We start from the raw sequence: 15,658 nt of genomic DNA on the forward strand, positions 1-15,658 counted from the left end.
TTCCCATGCTCAGGGTATTGCTGGTGGTGAACAATTGTGTGTGAATCATTTGCCTCTCCTGTACACTCTGTCAGTGATATTGCTGCTATTACCCTTGCTTATTTCATTGCTGTTTCTGGTAAATTGTTCTTATCTCCACCAACGATCTTTGCTTTTTGTCCCTCTAATTCTCCTCTCCAGCTGCTGCAGGAGGACAGAGAGGGGAAGGAGGGAGTGAGAGAGCTTGCACATGGCTTGGAGTATTTTTGCATGGTTTGGAGTGTTTCAGGAAGAGCACTAAATTGAGGAATACCATTCCTAAACCATTTCAGTAATGTTTGCCTGTATCTTCCCAGAACTGAGAAGTACATGGGATGTGACACATAAGGCATTAGCAAGAATATTTTGGCTTTTTTTTGGGGTAGCTCATTGTGTCAACTTTCCACAGATGGAAGTGACTGAGACCATATTATTGTGTTTAAGGTATGTGTTGTTCTGTGAACCTGTTACACACTCTTGAGTGCAGTACACAATAAAAGCAAGAAAAACCTATAGCTGAGGTGTCACATCTGTCATATCTTCTCTGAGAGGCATTCATAGCCTCTCATATACTGAAAAACTGTGGAATGTCAGTTCTCCTGTATACCCAGAAAGTAATATGGATGACTAGGAAATTATTTTTCCCTCAGATGTAATTTTCTTCAGATTTTCTCTTCTGAATAGCCCCACTTCTGTGGGCTTTGGAGAGAGTTTTTGCTTTATCTAGAAGTAACCTCCAATTATCCATCTGAAGTTCTAGTTTGATATATGGGAAGATTGTTCATATTAACATCAGTTGGTTTTGTGCATACAAATATGAGACCAAGAGAAATAACTAATATTGTTCACATGATGTAAATAACACACATGTATAGCAGTAGGCACTCATTATATATAAAAAACAGGGATCAGGTGGAGACATATAATGCCATTTAATTATTTTTTTTAATATCTGAAGTGCAACAGCCCAGTGCTTACCACTGGGAAGTTTCAAATAGTACTGTTGCAATTTTGCCAGCCATTTGTAAAAGAATATTGCTGTGTGCTTTGGTCTTTTTTTTTTTTTCCCAGAAGTACAGCTTTTATGAAATCATTCGTTATTTGGAAAAGTTTGAAGTAATTTAGAAGTTATGCTTAAAGATATTTCAGCCTGTATTTTCCATCCAGTTATTTCTTTCATCTAAAATTTCATATATCAGTGCTCTATTATAGGTAACCTGTAAGTCTTTTGTATAGAGTCACAGTGTATAATTTTTCTCGGCCCCGGTCAGCTCCTGAGTGCCCGGCTTCGGGCGCCTCAGCTTCTCGTCGGGGCCGGCGCTTGTTGCTATTCCCGGGCGCTTCTGTTGCCGCGCCTCAGGGCGGGCTGTCCGTGCTTTGCCATCAGCGTGAGGGAGGAAACAAAGAGGCAGGGAAAACGTCCAAATCTGTCTGTGTGGCAGCTGGATGCTTTAATGGCCACAAGAGCCGCGATGGAGAAGCCACAGCCCGCTCCCAACCTCATGTGGACGAAAATGGCCACGGGACCGGGGGGGGGGGGTGGCAGGGGGGAGTGGGATGATATAGGGGGTGGGACAGGGAGAGCAGGAGCTCTCCTGGCCAGTGCATGCAGGTGCCGCAGCGATGACGTAGTCACAGCGACCAATGGGGCAGGGGTGGACATGGGGCTTCGGGGCGAGTGGGATTGCGGGAACGGGGTGACGGACACAGAATCCTTAGGAGTGGGCAGGGAGTGGCTACAGGAATGACAGGGGGAAGCTCCAATTGCAGCCAGCCTGGAGCTAACCACCGCGGTGGGGGGGAAAACATAGGGGATGCACGAGGGTACACAGTACTTGGCTAACTAACAAAGATTAGAACTCCTAATCTGAACCCAAACCTGGGATGCAACAGTATAGTATTTTTCAAATTCCCTAAAAATCAGCTTTCTTTCTTCATTAAAAAAGCAGAAAAGAATAAAAGTTCTTGTGCATAAGTGCTGCTTTCTGTCTTTCTAACAAGAAAATAACAAAACAACCCCTCAAAAAACAGCAAACCTCAAAAAAAGCCCCAAAAAATAAACAAAAAACCCAACCAAATGAAAACAAAAACAAAACCAAAAAAAAACCAAACCAACAAAAAACAAACAACAAAAAAAAAACCAACCCAAACCCAGAAGTCTTGATACATCAAAACAAAGATTTCATTTATTGCTATTGGGAAAAGTATAAATGATGGAATTGTGAGTTCCTTTCAGAAATTCACTAAGAAAGGCACAGAATTTAAGAATCTCAAAAAAGGGGCCAAAATTAATGTCATAGATTCACGTCATATACTTGAATGAGGGTATTGATGAGGAGAAAGCTGCCATTTTGCAACTTTATCAAAATAGATATATGTAATCATGGTTACATTTATCAGATTTTTTTTAAGTTTCAATGCTGCATAAGGTTTAGGATTCAAAATATATGATTCAATCAGCTCTACTTCTTCTATTCCATCATAAGTTTCTGCTACCTCATCTCAGAGGTAAATGATTTGGCAAGATAAACAGCCAACAGTCTATAATGTGGGAGGGAGGTGCACTAACTTTTCTTCCAGAGCATGCTTCCAAGCTAAAAGGGCATATCCTTTGGAGAACGTTGGAAAAAGTAAAATTTTTAAGACTGGTGTGTTTGGTGGCTCTCAGTGACTCTGATTTTGTAGAGGGAACTTTTTTACAAAGGTGTATGGCAGGTACTTTAAAATATTTTTTTAAATTGTGTCTTTTACTTTGGTCAAACAGGTGTGCAAACAAAGAGGGAGACACAAAGCGGATTTCTGCAATTCCACATGGTGTGTGTACACTTCAGAAAAACTGGCTGTGGTTAGTGTACTTAGCATGCTTGATATCGTAATAATTTCTCTTTACTTATATGGTTATAGACATCCCAGTGCTACTGTCTTTTCCTCAACAGTGACACCTGCACTCATTGTCACTGAAAGAACTGTTCACTAATCTCCTTTTAGAGTATGCTACAGATTCAGGAGGTTACAAATGAATGCAGAAACCATGTGAATAGCACAGTAGAACAGCATTTCCTTAGCATGTGACATAAGCCAGCTGGAAGCAAAACTTTACCAAAATAATAGGGGGATGTTTATTCAAAATGGGAATACATTTATTTGGATAAAAATTGTTTAGCTGCCTCCTTAGGTAGGAGGGTGATCTTTTTTGGAAACTGTCACGAACTAAGAAGTTCTCTTTCCCCTCTTACACTACTTCAGCAATCAGAGGGAGCAGATTTAGTAATTAAACATGCTCAAAATGTTTCAAAGTGAGTTGACTAAATGAATTTCTAAACTTCACAACACCATATCAGAATCAAGACCTGGTTGTGCATTCTCCTCTGTACAGTCTAGCACTGTACAGTAAATAAAGCACTGCTCCAATGGTAGTATTTTCCATAACAGAAGAAACTATTTTTTTTTTAAACTCTTGTTCACGATACCAACAATTTTCATAAAGAGCACAGTCTTGCCTTGCTTTTCAAGGCTTTTAGTGATAGAAGTAGTAACTCATTTTCATAAGCTGTTCATGACTCCTTCTTTAGAGACATTCCTCACAATAGACATTTATATTTTAAAGTAATGCATTGCATTGCTGTATCTCAAAGTATTTTGACAGAATGAGTAAATGTTACATTGCAAAGTATTTTGACAGAATGAGTAAATATTATATTAGCCTAACAGGACCAACAGCGACCAATAATGGCACAGAAATCACTTGCAGTAAAATTCAATTAATGGAGAAAGCTGGAAGTGAAGTTTAGATACCTCTCATCAAGTATCTAAGGATTAAGATATACAGGAATTGCATAGATCTTTCCTTTTCCAGCAAATTTTGATTTTCATATGGAAATGTTGGCCATATCTCCTACATGTTCCACTCTACTTCATGAGTTGTCGTGAGAACTCATGCTTCTGAGAATAAATGAAATATTTATATTAGCTAGTAAATTATAATTCTTGAAGTGGTAACTACTGAAGTCCTACTTACACCACAAGTCTACCTTTTAGAAAGCGCAATGAAAGTCTGAGGGAAGTCTCTGAAAGTTTCCTTTTTTTATTATTTAGCCTATGATGATTTGGGCACTTCAGTAACCATCCATATGAATACCACTTTGTAAAAAAGTTTTCTGTGATCCAGAAGTCACTTATATCTTTTTGAAACAGCCACATTTTTCTGAGATAATTTTGTAGTATGAACAGAAGGCTACTCCACAGTGAAAACCAACTTTAATTTTGAACCATCTACTATGCAAATATTAACCTGAGAACAGAATATCTGCTGAGTAAAGAGTCCTCCCAAAAGGAAAATAACAATATGTAGAAGAATTTTTCACCATTTATTTGAGAAAGAGCAAGTGCACCATGAAAGCACACATGAGCATTCTTGCTTTGAAAGAAAAAGGAGAGAATAAATCCCTATCTGGAATAGGGAAAAAAGTTTCAAAAGACTCTTCAAAGAGTCTCTCAGCTAATTCTGTGGGAGACTCAAGAAGAGGGAGATGAATCTGGGGAATAAAAAGGAGATATTTAATTAAACTCCTCAAACTCTGTGTATGCATATGTGTGTTACATATGTCTACTGCTAGAATTATTTGCTCACCCCTTGATGGTGTTGTTGTATTGCACAGTTCAAGTTGCCTTCCAAAAGTAAATTGAGACCAAAATATGCACTGGAGAAATAAATAAGAGAGAGAGAGACAGACATTTGGTTGTAACAGCTGCTGGAGGTTCCAGGCTCTAGGCAGCCCATAAAGATTAGCTGTATTGGAAGTCTGCCTCTGATAACACCCTCACACAAGTAACCATGCCAGAATTCATCCTCTGGCAGGGAGTGTAACCAACTAAGGATCTTAAAGCTCAGAATGTTGATACTGAAATACTATAATAGGTAGAATGCATGATACAAGATTCATTGACAGTGACAAAAAATAATTTTGGAAACATGCTTTCATGAGCCTGATAACCTTTTTGTATTCTGGCTGACCTGTAATCTCATTATGGATTGAAAGAATAACATTGTTTTAAAGTTTGCAGCATAAAATTATCTTTGAACCATTTTGTGTTGCATCAAGTAAAATAGTTTTCTGGCAGTTCTATAAATAGAAAGTGATGGTGAAACCTGAAGAGCACTATGCAGTAGTATGGTAAATAATGTAGGAATGACCTAAAATGAAAATCCTTGATATTTCAGAAGTTCTGAATGCCTTAGTACCTTTTCAGTGTTCCTTAGTTTTAACAGCAAGTCTCACAATCTTTCCTGGAATTATGGGACATAATGTATTATACAGATATATATAAAATATATATGTATATATGTGTATAGGTAAAGAGGTACATATTAAAATGAAAGGACTGGAAAATGGCACACATTTGAGAAACCTAGAGAGAAAGACTAGTATTTTGTTGCAATTGGGGGAAAAATAGTAATTAAGTGGAAACAGGTTGTGGAGGAAAGGAACTCTTACCTCAGGAGACAATCTGTCCTACTTTCTTTTCTCACATTTTAAAATCTATGAATCTTTTACTTGCTTTATCACTTTCCTGATTCCCTGCAGGCCAGAGCTGACAGCTAAGCCTGTTTTATCTTAAACTGTTCAAAGCATGTCAGAAAATGACTTACCCTGCTGAGCCTGAAAGTAGCAGGAACCCACCTACTTGTTACCCCTAGACCAGATGATCACTGTTACTTGAGTGAAATCATAATGATAGTCCCAGAACAATTGGCAGATTGTTACAATATATGGTCTTTTACTGCTTCCAGTTGAAATCCAGAAACTGAGTTGACTTTTTTTGTATTGTCTGTAGGGGTAATTATTTAGGTCTTGAGCCACTCTGATACCAGCACAAAAAGATAGCTCTTCACCCTGTGTTATTACCAGCTGTTTTGTATATGGACAGTGTCAAGTAGTTGCACTGTCTGTAACTGTCAGCTCTGTTCATTCTGTGGGCTGTCTTCACTGTATTTGAATACAACCTTTAAAAATCCTTTCTATTTTTATACCATTGCACTTGAAGAATTAGGTTTAAAATATACTGTTATCACAACACTTTGACATGATAAAATGCAAGGATAAGGTGAGTGTGGTCATATTCATGTCTCCAAAAACAGGATTCCATTGGAATTTCTACAGCCATTTCATTTTAGTAGATGTTAACTTGTGATAAAAAAAAATGATACACCTCAAACAGTTCTCTGTGATCAAAATAAAGCAGAATGGGAATTGCAGACTGTTTATGCTCAGCCTGTATCATGAAATAATGTGCTCATGTACTGCATTTCATCTTCAAAGTTTTACTATCTGTATTGTCATCTGAAGTAGCACGTAAGTAAGTGGTATATGAGATTGTGAGGTTAAAATTCATCTGAATGCAGATGAACCTGCATTTTGCCATTCTCGGGAGGAAGCTATAACACCATTCTTCACTGCTTTTAGCTCTTGTGAGGTAATTGTTTCTTTTTTGATAACTGAGGGGAAAAGTAACACTAATGGTAGGTTCAGCTCCTTTTATTGTGACAGGTTATCTTTGGATTTTGTGTCTGTGAAAATGTTCGCAGGGAATTTGTTGTTGATGTCCTGTTAACCAATAACAACCAGGTTTGAAGGTAAAAATTAGAGGACTTGTGAATCCATGAAGGTCTATAAAACTGACCCAGAATGAGTCTTTCAATTCTTCCCATTATTCAGAGGTAGGATGTTTATTACCTTTAGTTCTGCACATCAGAAATTTCCTGCTTATTTTTGCAGAGTAGAACATATCCCAAAGTCCAAAAACATCAGGGATGTCATTTTGGATCTTTGTTTACCATATTGGCTTACCATGAAGCCTTCAACCTTTGACGTGTTAGGAAGCATTCTCTACAACAATATCAGTGGTTTTATTTTTCTTAAAATTTGATTATATTGTTGGCACACTTTGACTCATTATACTGTGCAAACAAAAGAAATGGTCTACTGTGCAAACAAGAAATGGTTGGGGTACCTAGGCACATGTTTTTTGCAGTCACAGGTTTGTCAGTCCCTGTCTTCTCCACTATTGTCAATATTATCAATATTATTATACAATAATATCTTTACTTTACAAAGGAATAGGAAAATTCAATTTTAGTTTTCAGGGTATATTTGAACAAATACTGATGATATTGCTCTCCTTATTAGATGGACAGATCTGCTAATGGGCTGATGAAAGAAATGATGTTGAATGAAGATGACAAGCTAAAAGAAATTAACTCCAGCAGATGCAAAATTCTGTATTACGCAATATTGCTTGTCCAGATTGGTGATAGCTGCTGTAATTATTTCACTGCATGAAGGGGTAACAGTGATGTGGCTAGCAAGGCAGAGTTTTCAACAAGTTTTTTAATACAACTTTGATGAGCAGAAATGTAAAATAAAAATCTGTATTTTAAAATATTCATTTATTTTTCTTTCTTTCTTACAGCTTGTGGCCAATGCAATCCTTTTTGTCAGTGTAAATTTGTATGGGGTCTTTGTGAGGATTTTGACAGAAAGGGCTCAGAGGAAGGCATTCCTTCAGGCCAGGAACTGCATTGAGGACAGGCTGAGACTGGAGGATGAAAATGAAAAACAGGTCAGTTTCTAAGCCTTATTTATTTGTCTCTGTTTCTCCTGAGATGGCTGTAGTTATGTGAACCACAGGTTAGGACATTGTTTCCAAATATATGCTGGGTCATGTGTGCATTTCCATTACATAAGAAGTGCGGCCTTCCCCCATCTGCTTCAGGTCTTCCTCCTCAGAGGTTGCACACTCTTCACTCTTCATCTGCAGAGCTCAGAGAAGGTGCAGGCTGACTCCACAGCTACTGTCAGCTCCAGCGTCATAAGGAATCTGTTTTAGGGCTGAGTCAAAGCCAACATACTTCTGCAATATAAGATTGTGGTTATTTATCTGTATGGATGTTTTTGGGTGCGTGTTAGATGCACTGTAAATGCTTTTTTTCTCTCTGAGTGTTCTATAACTTATTTGCCTTCATGACACTGATAAAAAAGTCAACATTTTGGGCACAAGGAGCTGCACTGGTAACTGAGTAAGTATAATTGTTAACAAGAATGAATATATTATATTTTTGTACAACTAATAATAACTGAGATAGCAATCAGTAGCTCTTCTCGAAAATCACCTCAGTTATTTGATAGTTTATTTCATATAATTTTATCAGTCAGCCTTCCAATCATATTTGGAAACAATAGACAAAGAAAATGTTTTATTGCGGACCTTACTGTTGTTACTCACAGATCTTGATGCGATTTTGATTTTCCCTTTTTTTTCCCTTCTATATGTACTTTGTATTCTTCACACATATATTTGTAGCTCTGTCACCTATTGTATTAGTAGCTAGTTTTCCCGGTATTTTTCCATGGCCTTTCCCTAAGCAGAAAGACAAAACAAATTTCAGAGCTCCAAGCCCTGGGGATACAAGGCTCCATGCTATCTTGGTTCTTCTTAGGAACCAAGGCTCAGAACAACTCTTTGAGATATATCTCATGGACAAAGTATAACTAGTGCTGAAGGGAAGAAGAAGGGGCTTGGACTAGCAGGGGGAACTGCATCCCCACTTGTCCTCCTAATTGGTGTTTTTTTATCAATTATGCTAATTTGCTGAACCTATAAAAATGTACTTACCTGCCGAGCAGCGGGGGCTTTTAGCCTCTCGGCACGAAGCTCGGATAGCTGGTACATCTGAGGGTCCACCAGAAGAACGGGAGGGACACTCGGGCTGCTAAAATCCTGCTCATTTATTGAAGGGTCGCAGAAGGGGCAGACAGGGAGACCATGAAGCAGAAGGGAGGTAGATTCCGAGAGCCCCGAGGGGCGGGGTGAGGGATCTTTTAACTGTGTAAGGGTAGGAGGGTTTAGCATACGAGGGAACAATCGGGAAAAGGCTAAAGGGAGGGGAGATATAACATTAACCAGTGGGGAAAAGGGAAAGGAGTGTTCTTGGTGGAAGAACCAAAGGGAAAACGTGGAACAGAGGAGATTCTAGGCTAAGGGGCAGACTTGAACGATAACTGACAGGACAGGGGGAGGGTACAATTCTCTTACAAAAGGGGGTGGGGAACTCATACAACTGCTGTTTCCCATGGCAACCGTAGACTGCCTTCCCCAACCCCTCCTCCTACATCTCCCCCGTTTTTATTTATTAAATAAGCATTTCCCAATGTTTTAATCAACATACGTTTAAACAAAAATAAAGCAAGCGAAATAATGAACATTATCAGAAAGATCCAAAAGAGTCCCCTGAGGATGATAGCAACCCACCCTGGGACATCCCATTGAGATAGCAGTTTATTCACAGGGTCTACAGTCGAGGTCTCAGTCTTGATGTTGTCAACTTGCTCTCGGATCCGCTGGATATTAGCTTGGATGGATGTGCTCTTTGATGCCAGATTGAAGCAGCACATTCCTTCGAAGTCCTCACAGCTGTGGCCATGGGCGAGCAGTAAGAAGTCAATAGCAGCCCTATTTTGCAGTGTGGCGTGCCTGGTGACTTCTTCGTCCGCTAGCAGGTCGGAAAGGGCAGTGGACGTGGTGTTGGCCTGCTTACTGAGCCAACACTCGAGGTGAGAAAGCTCACCGAGGGCCTTTGCTGTGGCATAGCACGGTAAAAATATGGATACCACGACTCTCTTTGTCTTTCCCCAGTTGTAAATTTTTGAATCACAATTTTCGTCAAATTGGTTATAGGATCTCTTTTTGCAAGCCAATTTGTTTTCATTTTTCCAATTTAAAATTTGGGTTTTGTTTGGTGTCAGTGTGGTAAGTTGGCCAAGGCTGCAGGGATTTGGGAGGGAATCCCTACCCACACCCTGTAGCCGCAGATGAGAAAAACCCCCCTGGGGAGCACCCTGAGAACTGAGGAGGACCTAGATACGATGATCGAGGTGTAATTGCATCAATTTGCTGCATGGTATCTCCAGTCGTGGGGAGATACATCGTGTCTTTTTACTTCTTGGGTACCAGCAGGGTGGAGTTTAGCCATTTGATCCCAGTCTTTCTGGGAGGGCTGGTACCTAAACCTGACACAATATGTTGCCTGAGAGGAGCCCAATAGGTCTAATTCTTGGGGCTCCTGTGGTGCATATGGCAGAATCCTTGTCCACTCATCCCAGGTGTCCACAGGATTAGGTTTTTTTCCTGCATATGGATAGTCGTTTGGCAACAGGGGAACTCCTACCAGGCACGTGGATAACGGATTGTCCACACTTCCCATGGCCATGCAGAAGTTGTCCTGCTTCAAGGACTTCGCCAGCATGACCCATATGTTTTCTCTCGGCTGTGGGACTATCGAGCTCCTGACTGGTGACAGCCAGGTGATGGCAATCAGGAGCATCAGATGTTTCAGAGGTGTCCTCAAGGCGGCAGTCATCCTCAGCGTCTTGTGATAAAAGAAAGCATAACTTGAATGATAAATTTTCCTCAGTGGTCCCTCCCCAACCTCCCCTGTTTTTATTTCTTAAATAAGCACCAAATAAAATTAGAGAAAAGGGATAAGGATTGAGGGAAAGGGGAGGTTAGGGGAAAGGAAAGGGCACAGGGGGCGATGGGGTAATTGGGTATGTAGAGTTCAGTGGGGGAAAGTATCTTTGGGTAATCATGACACGTGTGATGATATTGGGAGGAACAGTCTTTCTTCTCCTCCTCTTCCAGGCAGTGGAAACTCTGTCCAGCGATGAGGTATTCTCGGTGGTTTGCACCAGGGACATGTTGTCTTGCTGAGCTGGCACCTCTACAAAGGGCTTGACATATTTCCCCGGAATCCATCTTGGTCCTTTATCTGTAGAAACACAGGCATACCCTCTCCCCCAGGTTATTAGAGGGAAAGGGCCCTGGATAGCTTTGGATTCCGGGTCCTTTATCAAGACTGGTGGCCGTTCAGTGAGTTGCGCTCTGGCGTTATTGTGAAAATGGCGGATAATAGGAGGGTCAGGCTCCCTTTCTGAGCAGTTTAAAAAATTCAGGACATACAGGGCCTTACATAACCTTTCAGCTAGGCTCACTGTAATGTCCGGGTTATGTTGTTGTTCAAGGAGCCTTTTTAGATTTCTATGGGCCCTCTCTATTATCGCCTGTCCTGTAGGATTGTGGGGAATTCCGGTGGTATGGGAAATTCCCCACTGTTGCGCAAACTCACCGAAGCACTTTGATGCATAGCATGGGCCATTATCAGTCTTTATGTGAGATGGGACTCCCAACGTAGAGAATGCCATGAAAAGATGTTTAATGGCATCCCTGTTTTTTTCGCCTGCATGGACGGAGGCAAACACTGCGCCGGAAAATGTGTCAATCGAGACATGTATGTATTTCATCCGGCCAAACGGCTCGAAGTGTGTTACATCTGTCTGCCAGATCTCTAGCGCTCCCAACCCTCGGGGATTTGTCCCCGTAACGAGGGAAGGGAGAGCGAAAGACTGGCAGCTCGGGCAGGTAGAAACAACGGCTCTTGCCTGTGCTATCGAGATCTTAAATTGTCTCACAAGAGCTGGGGCACTCTGGTGGTAAAATGCATGGCTGAGCCGCGCTTGCTGGAGTATGTCTGGTAATGTGGTTGAAGTGGTTGCAGATATTTGTGTTGACGTGGCTAGGAGGTCCACTCTCCGATTACCTTCAGTGATCTCTCCAGGTAAATTGATGTGTGCCCTTATGTGCATGATATGATAAGGTTGCTCTCTGTGGGAGAGTAGCCAAATGAGATCAGAGAGTAAGCTGTATAAATTTTTGTTTGAAACTTCTTTGAGGAGGGCACCTTCGGCCCTTTCTGCTAGCCCAGCGACATAGGCCGAATCAGTGACCACATTCAGAGGCTGTTGAAATTTTTTGAATGCTCTCACGACTGCGGCAAGTTCCGCGATCTGAGGGGAACCCTCAACTAGTTGGACATCAGACTCCCACTTCCGACTGTTCAGGTCCTTCCAAGTGATCACCGATTTGTGGGATCTGCCCGACCCATTGGTGGACACCGTGAGAGCACCTGGAATTGGTGTTTTACTTTTAAACATTCTTGGGGCCAAATGCAAGGTATCCTTAAACAATTTATGCTTAGGATAGTGAACTGAAATTTGTCTGGGGTAGCTGTCCAAAGCAATGAGCAAATTTTCATTAGTTTGCAACAACAAGTCTAATTGATCTAATGTAACAGGTAAGTAAATGCACGCAGGGTCACACCCTGCAAGGGTTTGGAGGCGGTGTCGTGCCTTCATTATTAAAGTGGCTAGCAATTCTGCAGGGGTCGTGATCATCCTAGAGGGGTGGTGTGGTAGGAAGAGCCACTCTAAGATGACCAGGGGATCAGATTCTCTGTTATCCCACTGGAAGAGAAGTCCATGGAGGTGGGGGCACTTACCCAACACCGCGAGGTTCACGGGAAGGGTCCGGACCACATGGTGTGCCTGGTGAGACTTCAGAGCAGCAGCAACCCGTCCCAGGGCTTCCTGCGCGGCAGGTGTCAGCTCGCGCGGTGAGGCGAGGTCTCCATCGCCTCGAAGCAGGCAGAAGAGGGGTGACAGCTCCTCTGTCGTCAGTCCCAGGAGAGGGCGGATCCAGGTGATCGTTCCGCACAGCTGCTGAAGGTCTCGCAGAGTCTTCGGATCCTCATTGATGGTCAATGTCTGTGGTGTCACTGTCCTTCCCGTGATGAGGAATCCGAGGTACCTCCATGGTGCTGAGAATTGGATCTTCTCTTCCGCTATCTGGAGCCCTGCAGCTTTGATAGCCTTAATAGTCTTGTCCAGTGTTGCCTTTAGGTATGTCGAGTCGGAAGCACAATCTAGCACATCATCCATGTAATGCAGGATGATGGCCTCAGGGAAAAGCCGGCGCACAGGTGATAAAATCTGCGCTACAAAAGTCTGACAGAGCACAGGGGAATTTTTCATCCCCTGAGGCAGGGAGGTCCAATGATATCTTTTAAAAGGTTCAGCCCTATTCAATGGTACAGAAAAGGCGAACCTGGGAGCATCCCCGGGGTAGAGAGGAATGTTAAAAAAGCAGTCTTTGATGTCTATTACTGCTAGCTGCCAGTCTCTGGGGAGCATAGAAGGTGACGGAAGCCTGGTTGAATGGGACCCATATCTTCTATCACATCATTAACCCTTCGCAGGTCTTGGAGCAGGCGCCACCTGTCTGTGCCAGGTTTTCTAATTACAAAGACAGGGGTATTCCAAGGGCTGGTAGAAGGTGTTAAATGCCCAAGTTTCACCTGCTCCTCTACTAATTTATGAAGCGCACTCAATTTTTCTGATGGAAGGGGCCACTGATCCACCCAGACCGGTGTGTTGGTTTTCCAGGTCAGGGGTGGGGAAGTGCGCTCTGCAGTGGCCCACACTAAAAATCCCACGAAGGGCTAGGGATGTCGAGGCGGGCTCCCCATTGGGATAAAACATCCCTTCCTAATAATAGTATGTTTGAAGAGACAACAAAAGGTCTCACCATTGCCAATTGTCCTTCCTGACCTTCCACGCATACAAGATTCTTGCTCCTCAGAGAGTGGACCGCTCCACCCACACCGGAGATCCTGCCGCAAGGGGGCACAAGTTCCCAGTCGCTGGGCCACCTCACCTGGGGGATGATGGTCACGTCAGCTCCTGTGTCTGCCATGAGCCGCATCTGCACCGACTTTCCCTGGAAAGAAAGTTTGGCATCAATTAATGGTCTTTCTTTACATACATTTTGGGTGAAGAAAACATGTCTCTCTGTGTCCGGGTCATCGTGGGTGTCCAGTACGTAAAGCAAAGCAAAAGGATCTCCTTTCCTTAAAGTAAATGGTGGGTGGTTACAAATGACGGAGACGGTGATCTCCTCTCCTGGTGGAAAACACACTACCTCAGGTAAGATGGTGATTTCATTCAGCATGTTGAAGGAGTCTTCTAAGATGAGCACGGTGGTGTCCCGACAGTCATGGAGGGGGCCCAGGAACCCAGCAGGAACTCTCGTCGGGTCCTCATCCTGGAGCGAGATGGTGACGCTGCTGCGGAGGACCCGACGATTGCCCTAATTTAGGGTACCTGTCCGGCGGAAGAGGCGGAGTCCGTCCTCGTGGCTGCGCTGAACTGCTGGACTTGGCTGCATGGCCACTTGTCCTCCCTGATGGTCGGGATGCTGAGAAGGGCCACTTTGTGTCGTTGCTCGGCCCCTCCTCGTGCTTTGCCACCATTTTCCCGCTGGCTGGTACCCTTGTCACTGTAAATGAAACTGGTGATCTTGATAAAATGGGTTCCTAGAATATGGTCTTGGGGAGGGTAAGATGGGTTGTAGAATCTGTGGCCAGTGGGAACAGTTCACCTGGATGCGACCCAGCTGACCACACTTAAAACAGCGCGTATTTTGTAAGTTTATCGTGGCCTCTCCCACCCCTTTGCTGACAGCCAGGGCCACCGTGTGCTCCATTGACATTGCCTTTGTGCAAGCCTCCACCATCTGAGAGATGGTGGGCTCAGTGTCCTGAGGTAGTGCACGGAGAATCTTTTTTGTTTCTGAATTAGAATTAGAAATGGCCATCTTTTGTAGAAGCTCTGCACGAGCTTCTATGTTGTCTATTTGTCTCTCAATGGCCTCTTTCAGTCTATCGACAAAAGTAATAAAAGTCTCCTCAGGCCCTTGCATGATGGAAGAAAAGTTTTGGAGGGGGGTCTTACCATCCGGTATCTTCAGGATTGCCTCCTTTCCCGCTGTTGCTATGTCCTGAAGCAGCTCCTGTGCTAGTAGAATTTGGTCCTCTGGACTGCTGAACTCCCCTTCTCCAGCAAGGGCCTCCATTGCCTCATCCCCCTCTTCCACCACCTCTGCGAGATCATACTTGCACAGGAGTGGTTTCAACAGTTTTTTCCAATGAATCTCCCAGAGGTCACATTCGGTGGGAGAAAACAGTGCCTTTGCAATATACCTTAAATCATGGGGGACTAGCAAACATCCAGCAAATGTTAAGTCCAGCACATTTTTAAAGAAAGGCGAGTTTCTGCCGTAATCTTTGGCAGCCTTCCTTAACTCCTTCACCTCAGCGTATGGAATTTGCTCCCACTTTGGCTCCTTCCCCCGCTGGAGGATGACCGGTGCCGCAAAGCTGCCTAAGTCCCGCGCCAATTCCAAATCCCCATCCTTAATTGCCTCCTCTCTGATCTTTGCCCAACCCCCCCCGACTTGTTGGTAGGCCGGGGGCTGCCACTCTCCTCATCCTCTTCCGAGGATGAAGCAGGCCAGGTAAGGGCGCGGTGCCTCTCCCTGGCCGATGGGTCCCGGAGACAGTGGGCCCGGCAGGCCAAGATGGCCTGCTTCCAGCCAGGCTTCCTCCCGGTTCCGGTAGCGTGGGAACTGGCAGTGGCAGGAGAGGAGGAGGCGTGTCCCGACCCACCCACCGGGGCGTGACTTTCTGGTGGGGGGTTCCCACCCACAGGGGCTGGTCCCACTTGGGGGCTGGTCCCACCCACAGGGGGCCCACCCAGGGGTGTGGTCAGAGGGAAGGAGGGGACGGGTCCCGACGCAGGGGCAGCACTCAACGGAGGGGGAGGAGGAGGCGGGGGCGAGACGGCAGGAATTTTCTGGGGTGAAGGAGAAGGAGGGGCGCCATCTTGGGGCTGGTCTTTTTTCGCCACAAGGC

At 43.7% G+C, this 15,658-nt stretch overlaps 1 protein-coding gene and 1 long non-coding RNA gene across 2 annotated transcripts in view; one reads left to right on the top strand and one right to left on the bottom strand.

The window, feature by feature from the left end:
- ADCY1 (adenylate cyclase 1) overlaps window positions 1-15,658 on the top strand; it is a 161,197-nt gene that overhangs the window by 37,469 nt on the left and 108,070 nt on the right. Inside the window, exon 2 of the mRNA XM_053974169.1 lies at window positions 7,489-7,638. Coding sequence (XP_053830144.1) covers window positions 7,489-7,638 — 150 coding nt within the window. The remainder of the gene's footprint in view (window positions 1-7,488; window positions 7,639-15,658) is intronic.
- Window positions 12,837-13,970, bottom strand: LOC128805462 (uncharacterized). The gene is made up of 3 exons (XR_008436453.1): window positions 13,888-13,970; window positions 13,624-13,686; window positions 12,837-12,914 (listed from the first exon to the last, which is right to left on the bottom strand). It is a non-coding gene; the product is annotated as an uncharacterized LOC128805462 (long non-coding RNA).

Source organism: Vidua macroura, chromosome 1, assembly GCF_024509145.1.
Source record: "Vidua macroura isolate BioBank_ID:100142 chromosome 1, ASM2450914v1, whole genome shotgun sequence".
Classification (NCBI taxonomy): domain Eukaryota; kingdom Metazoa; phylum Chordata; class Aves; order Passeriformes; family Viduidae; genus Vidua; species Vidua macroura.